The 8289-nt window shown below is 44.2% G+C and overlaps 1 protein-coding gene across 1 annotated transcript; it reads left to right on the top strand.

The window, feature by feature from the left end:
• Positions 1 to 7024: 7024 nt before the first annotated feature.
• On the top strand, positions 7025 to 8047 carry LOC134988999 (olfactory receptor 52K1-like). The gene has a single exon (XM_063950583.1). It carries the CDS (start codon positions 7025 to 7027, stop codon positions 8045 to 8047), a length of 1023 nt encoding a protein of 340 aa, XP_063806653.1.
• The last annotated feature ends 242 nt before the right edge of the window (positions 8048 to 8289 follow it).

The raw sequence follows: 8289 nt of genomic DNA, 5'->3' as shown, positions 1-8289 counted from the left end.
CAGTCACTTTAGAACACAGCCACGGGTGAGTCTGGACACAGCACAGCCAAAACAGCATATGTGATAATCAGAGAGTTTTGGTTAAAGATTATTCGTAAACTGTGTCATATAGTAGGATGATTAGGTAAGTATGAAGTTAGGGTTTAGGTGAATTACCTTTTTCTTCTTTTTTCTATTCACAGGTCTCTACAGCTTGCCGTGAGATGGAAAGGAGATGATCATGAAGCTCAACTTACCAAGATATTTCACGGAAATCACACAATTTCAATACGTTAACTTGACTACTTATTAAACTACGAAATTAATAAAGCAGTTTATATTTTCACACAACTTCAGAACAAAGAACACATTTTATTAAACTGGACCTCTTGACGCAACTGCTGCTTTCACCGGGGTTAACCCGAAACAACCTAAATCAAGGTTAGTACAATAACATTCAAGAAAGTTGTACCCATAAATTATACATTTGAGTAGAATATTTAATATTAGGCCCCTTTTCAGTACTGAAATTCACCCTGACTTCGGGGGTAATTCAGACCTGATCGTAGCAGAAAATTTGTTCGCAGTTGGGTAAAACCATGTGCACTGCAGGGGAGGCAGATATAACATGTGCAGAGAGAGTTAGATTAGGGTGGGTTATTTTGTTTCTGTGCAGGGTAAATACTGGCTGCTTTATTTTTACACTGCAATTTAGATTTCAGTTTGAACACACCCCACCCAAATCTAACTCTCTCTGCACATGTTACACAAAGTTGCTGCTACGATCAGGTCTGAATTACCCCCTTAATACAGTTCAGCTGAATCTTTCGTACGTTGGTGCACATGCATGGATTTGTCAGCCTGACTCCATTTTAAGGGAATGTTGCATTATAACAAGCAAAATGTATCCTGTTGGACTTTCGATGAAGTTCTCTGTAGGCCAGCCAGGTGAGTTATGGAATTCCACCCCAAGGTGCTACAACTCTCTTTGTAATCCTCTGGTAAGAATATTAGTCAAAATGTATCCGCAACAAATGAATCCTGGCTAGAAATGTAAACGTATTTTCCTATGATGTGAATTCCTTAGTTGTTAGCCCTGAAGCTAGCAATCTCTCAATAGTCTGAGCATGAACAAAGATATTAACCCTTTCCTGACTGTATCAAGGTATTAACTCTGTCTTGACCGCTGACTGTGGGTGATCACCGCCTCCGGACGCTGGAGAAGGCTGGACTGTTCTGCCCTCATCACTCACCGATGGGTGGCCTCTTTCACCGGCGACACCAGAGCTTTTACAGATAGCGGTCAGCACCCCGTTCCGGCCGCTCGGTACCCCGGAGCACTAATCACCTCGTTGCCAGTCAGTATCTCCGGGTGGATTTCTTATATAACTGTCTCTGATGGCTCCATAAGCCCCGGCCAGGAAACACTGCTCTCTCGTCACCAGCAGCTCTCTCCTTGTTTTCTCCACCACACCAGCACCAAGTGTTGAGCGCTCGAGCCCCATTTTTATAATATCCTTACTGGGGTGCCTGTATGTGTCCCGCCAGCAGCGCGTGAGCGGTCCGTCCAGCTCACCCTTACTCTGCTGGGACCTAGCGACTTTTGCTCTCCCCTGACTCAGGGTTAAAGGAGTCATTAATGCATGCCACAGTCTGCAATTACATCCAGGAATACCCGCATAAGTTCGAATATACAAGTTCCCATTACTGAGTATCACACATACAGCAGCATGCAATGTGCCCCCTATACACAGTCACTTTATACAGCACACCCACTTGTGAGTCCTGAGCCTCGGCACAGGCACTACAGCAGAGTATAGTGCAGCATACAGCAGCGTGCAATGTGCCCCCTATACACAGTCACTTTATACAGCACAGCCACTGTGAGTCTGACATCTGAGTACAGCCACTACAGCAGAGTATAGTGCAGCATACAGCAGCGTGCCCCTATACACAGTCACTATATACAGCACAGCCACTTGTGAGTCCTGAGTCTACAGCAGAGTATAGTGCAGCATACAGCAGCGTGCCTCCTATACACAGTCACTTTATACAGCACAGCCACTTGTGAGTCCTGAGCCTCGGCACAGGCACTACAGCAGAGTATAGTGCAGCATACAGCAGCTTGCAATGTACCCCCTATACACAGTCACTTTATACAGCACAGCCACTGGTGAGACCTGCCTGACTGTGTTATCTCCCTCAACACGGCTATTTTGGACCTGGACCAAGTCCCCCATTTGGACATCTGTATTTGACCCTATTGGATATTCCTATTACATCGTGGGAAATCTATCTCCACCATATGATGAGGAACAGCCTTTGCGGACGCAGATTCGCTTAAACACCTCTAAAGATCTCGGTGGTAACTATAACCCACGAATAGGACATTGGGCCATATTAACCAAAGGGGACTGTTATAGGAACAGGTTCATTACCATCTTTTGATATTTCTAACATCTATATCCGGCATTGGGAGCTACACCAGTCACGATTCTACTATTGTTTTTATACGCATCCTTGATGTTTTATACCCAGCTATTAGTTTTATTAAATTTTGAATATATCAGTGATCCACCTTTGCATTTGTGACCATTTTTAGCGCTATCTCCTGTTTATTCCATTGTTACCAGGGGTCTGACCAGCCCCATTTTTTTAGCTGCTGTGGAGAACCTCACATCCAGCGCCTGAGTAATTATACCTTAGGGTATTTCTTTTTCTTTTACAGCAGAGTATAGTGCAGCATACAGCAGCATGCCCCCTATACACAGTCACATTATACAGCACAGCCACTTGTGAGTCCTGAGTCTACAGCAGAGTATAGTGCAGCATAGAGCAGCGTGCAATGTGCCCCCTATACACAGTCACTTTATACAGCACAGCCACTTGTGAGTCCGGCATCTCAGTACAGCCACTACAGCAGAGTATAGTGCAGCATACAGCGTGCCCCCTATACACAGTCACTTTATACAGCACAGCCACTTGTGAGTCCGGCATCTCAGTACAGCCACTACAGCAGAGTATAGTGCAGCATACAGCGTGCCCCCTATACACAGTCACTTTATACAGCACAGCCACTTGTGAGTCCTGAGTCTACAGCAGAGTATAGTGCAGCATACAGCGTGCCGCCTATACACAGTCACATTATACAGCACAGCCACTTGTGGGTCCGGTGTCTCAGTACAGCCACTACAGCAGAGTATAGTGCAGCATACTGCGTGCCCCCTATACACAGTCACATTATACAGCACAGCCACTTGTGGGTCCGGTGTCTCAGTACAGCCACTACAGCAGAGTATAGTGCAGCATACTGCGTGCCCCCTATACACAGTCACTTTATACAGCACAGCCACTCAACGTATTTGCAGAAGGACTCCCGGGACCTAAACCCGGTGTCCTCCTATCGCAAAGAACAGCTCTTCTTGGGAGAACCAGTCTTTGTGACTTTCTTCAGGCAAGCGGCGCTAGTAAATGACGTTAAGCTTGCAATAAGTGACTGGATGAATCAGATAGGTCATGCGTCCCGCCCCTAGTCTTATAAGGGTGTTTGCAAGGGTGTGGCATTTTATCAATGAAATATGAACTTTATTGGTACCATGTATTGTTATGTTGCAACACCATTTTCTTATTTTTATATTGTATATAAGGAATATTGTGTTTGCAATTGTGAGTCGCGTGATTTTGGATCCATTTGGTGATTGTACAAGACTGATTCCACCACATCATTTCCAGTTGGGAAAGGTGAGAAAGGTCATCAAAATGCATTAAGGATTGTAGTGGTTTCCCACCCAAAACCATGAGAAGGCCCAGACAGGAATGCTGGTGGCATCTACTGGTACTTACTGTAGGTCCCTGGGAATTTTCTTTCTGGCACAGATACTATTGTATATGTTTATCGGCTGCTGCTTTTATGCACTCACGTTAGTGGTTATAATTAAATATCAGTTTTTATTGAAGGATTAGCTGTGTCACATAATGTGGTTTTTATTCTACCCCATGGTTTGGATAATTGAGGAAGTAAGAAAGTTACATTTGATGGACTTTCCTCTTATACATTAGAAGTAAAGGTGTATACACCATCCGGCTTGTGGATAAGCCACTATTATGTCTTCTGGAAAAGACTTTCACGCTTTCTTCCTTTCCCTATACTCAGGGTGGAATTATATCTCATTACACTATTTATACTATTTCATTTTTCTCCCACGTTCATTGTATTTGAATGTGAGGACACAACTCACCGTACTGTACAAACCCCAGATGGCCGAGTGTCACCTAGAGATTTCTGTTGCAGCTGATGCGGTCAGGTGCGCCGCCTGCTGTCTTATTTACCGCTGTTCTGTAAGTGTGAAATGTGTCGGCTCTGCAGGGACAGAGGGATAAGAATATTTCCTGTGCACGCAATATCTGCACAATCAGCTTTTACCCACCTCTACACGAGCTCCATAACATCATTTTGGGGGAGTCACAAGAATTTGCTGTTCATTCCTTTCCCTATATCATAAGTGTAAAAAGGGATTTGTGATGTTTTTGCTTAATGTCATCCATCCAATCAGCTACGCGTCTAGTTTCTCTTCATGGAGAGGACCTTTGCTGTGCGGTGCGTGATGATGTCATCGCGCACTGCACAGCATAGTGGCACAGACACTAGGGGTCATAATTGACCTCTAGTGTCTATGCTGTGCTATGGGAGAGACGTAATGACGTCTCTCCCATAGATCCGAGGAAAGGAGAAGAGCGGCGCCGGCGGAGGAGGAGGTCTGCAGCGGTCTGGAATCAGGAGCGGGGATTGTAAGTATACTTTTTTTTTTCTTCCAGCGGCGCTACAGGGGGCACAAATGGGGGTGTAACTGACCACGCCCCCATATGAAGCCATGCCCCTATTTTATGCCCGGGGCGCCACAAGGGCAAGAACCGGCCCTGGGTATTAGTAAAGTCCAGTACTGAAAATCTAAATAAATATGTTCTTAATTTACAATCCATTTAGTGTCCATTATAAAGCATGAAGTTGGCGCAATAGCTTTACAATGACGTACAATGGTTTGACGCAAAGTGGTGATCTGACTACGGAATGAAATGTGACGCATTTCATGGACCATCTGTCCCTTCTACAGAATGGATTATGCGGATCTAAATTTAGTTACATTGCGTTATTTGATTAGAAAAAAATGATGATGATCAATAATAGAATAATAAAATAAAAACGATAAAAAAAATGTCAATAATCTGTTTGGCGTTAATAGTAGATTTTATGGTAGTAAAAAAGGAATAATGGGCCTAATTCAGACCTGATTGCAACAGCAACATTTTTATCTAAGGGGCAAAACCATGTGCAGTGCAGGTGGGGCAGATGTAAAATGCGCAGAGAGATTTAGATTTGCGTGGGGTGTGTTCAAACTGAATCTAAATTGCAGTGTAAAAATAAAGCAGCCAGTATTTACCCTGCACAGAAACAATATAACCCACCCAAATCTAACTCTCTCTGCACATGTTACATCTGCCCCCACTCCCCCACCCCCTGCAGTGCACATGGTTTTGCCCATTAGAGGAAGATTTTGCTTTTCCAATCAACCCTGAATTAAGCACAATATACAGTACCGGATTCTGGATCCTGAGTGGCAGAGAAATTAAAGACAGACGTCATAGCGGAGGCGCGTGGCTCTACACCTCTGCCATAGAACAATCAGCAGCATTTACTGTGTGGCAGATTTATATGCAGTATGTGAATGCTGGATGTAATCCCAATAAGGTCTAATCCTCAGGCAGGACAGCCATATAGGAGCCAGGCTGCCCTCACACCTGCTGTCTCTCCACCAGGGACAATATTCTGGAGGTAAGAAGGGTGAGTGCATCTGAATAATCATTTGTAGGTGTTTTACCCAATTCAGACCCAGATGGAGGCGTTTTCTGCAATCTGAGGCCACTCATCCAGATCCAAGGTCTCCCCCATCTCTGCTTCCCACGTCTGTGCATGGAATATTTCGGAGGCTGACTCTGAATAAGTAATAAACTACTATATATAGGTCATGTAATCAACCTTTATGATTTTATTCTCAGGTGGAAATCTATTTATTAACATTTATTTCTATAGCGCAGCATATTCTGTTGCACTTTACAGTTGGAAACACAGCAACACAACCAGACTGGGTAATAACAGACAGATGAGAAGTGATCAGAAATAGGAATTTTGTAAGGAGAAAATTGGTCCAAGCCAGATTGCAGAAGTTGTTTGGTTTACAGAGAAGCAGTGGCAGTAATTTTGTCCTGGAAACAGAGGGGGGTTTGAGTATGGAAATAACACATGCAAATTTTGTTTGAACTGTGCAGAGGGGAGATAAATAGGAATAATAACTTATAGAGGTTATGTGGGTGGTTCTGGAATGTAACAATCAGTTTAAAGAGGAGAGATATTAGGGAATACGTGAAGGTTTGGAGACTAGAGAAGAGTCTTGTTGTACAGGGGAGGGCATTCCACAGAGAGGGTGCAGCCAATGGCCAGGGGGAGCGCAGCGATATGAGAACTCAGTGGCCGCGGCGGTGATGAGGAGAGAGAGGAGATGAGAAAGCAGACGGGAGAGCTAAGGGGAAGCGGCTGGCAGTGGCGCGGTGAGTGAGAACGCAGAGAAATCGGCACTTAACGCTGCGTCGGAGGTTAGTATATCCCGCCCAGAGACCCTTAAATCTCTCTCCACTTTATCACTCTCTAAAGCTGAGTACATCTGCCCCCCTCTCCCCCATGTCTTGGAGTGTGAGTGGAAACCAAAGCACCCATAGACAATTCAGGCGAACAAGATGGTAACATACACACTGCTCACGGAGAGCATTTGTTGGAATAGAACCTATAACGCCGCGAGATTGCAATGTCCGCCCCTGGAATGTTGAGAGGTTGAGGTCTTACAGGAAACATGTAGAATCTCATAGAAAAGGCAGGTCCTGTGTTTGTAGACATAAGACAGCGTTTTACTATAACTCCCAAGTCACGTATTGTTATTTGATATCTCACTACAGGGCCAGAAACATTCCATTAACTCAATATACGGAGAAGATAATGTTGCTGCCAAATGCTACCAATGACTTTCCTGTCCAGTTCATCCTTCTGGGGATTCCTGGCCTGGAGCACACCTACCTCTATATGGCATTTACCTTTACTCTGGTATATATGACATCGCTCATAGGAAATGTCACACTGCTATTTATCATAAAGGTAGACCGGAGCCTCCATGAGCCTATGTACATGTTTCTCGGCATGTTGTCATCCATCGACCTGGTTTTATCCAGTTCTACAACACCCAAGATGTTGGAAATCCTTTGGTTCAACTCCAAAGAGATTTACTCTGAGGCCTGTCTCACGCAGATGTTCTTTCTCCATTCCTTCTGTATCATGGAGTCTGCAATTCTACTGTCCATGGCATTTGACCGATATGTAGCCATTTGCAACCCTTTAAGATACTCCTCAGTATTAACAAAATGGCTAATCACAAAAATAGGTTTGTTGGCTGTCAGTAGAGCGGTGCTACTAATGAGCCCATTACCGTTCCTTATAAAACGACTTCCGTTCTGCTCTGCCAATGTCATCCACCACTCCTACTGTGAGCACATGGCCGTGGTGAAGTTGGCCTGTGCCGATACCACATTTAACAACATTTACGGCATTGTGGTGGCCCTTTTCATCGTGGGGTTGGATTTGATCTTCATCATGTGGTCCTATGTCCTTATTCTCCGTGCTGTGTTTCGCCTGGCCTCCAGGGAAGCCAGGTTCAAAGCCCTTGGGACGTGTGCCTCCCATATTTGTGCCTTTCTCATATTCTACATTCCAGTTGTTCTCTCATCCATCATCCACAGGTTTGGGAATAGCATCCCAGTTCACATTCACATCTTACTGGCCAACGTTTACCTGATGCTGCCACCATTCATCAACCCTATCGTCTACGGTGCAAAGACGCAACAGATCAGAAACAGAATAAGATCCATCTTCAAAATGGACTTCATGTGTTCTACCAGTATCTGCTTTGACACTGTAGGTAATCCGAGTACCCAACACTCTCACTGGAATCGGAGAACCAAAAAATAAAAATATAGATATTACTTCTTGGCCGTATTCACATATTGTTTTTTGATGCCATGAATCCTCTTTATTCCTTTATTATTGATGCACAGAATAAAAAACATGTTCTTTACAATTCACTATATCCTCCGCACAGATCATGGTATTGAAAGGTCATTTCCACAACAGTACAGATGGAGCACAACTAAACTGGATATAGACTATGAACAATTCTAAACCTCATATGGGGGTCTATGTACTAAAGTGGA

The sequence above is a fragment of the Pseudophryne corroboree genome, chromosome 2 (assembly GCF_028390025.1).
Source record: "Pseudophryne corroboree isolate aPseCor3 chromosome 2, aPseCor3.hap2, whole genome shotgun sequence".
In the NCBI taxonomy this organism is placed as follows: domain Eukaryota; kingdom Metazoa; phylum Chordata; class Amphibia; order Anura; family Myobatrachidae; genus Pseudophryne; species Pseudophryne corroboree.
This window is presented reverse-complemented; position numbering and strand designations above follow the sequence as displayed.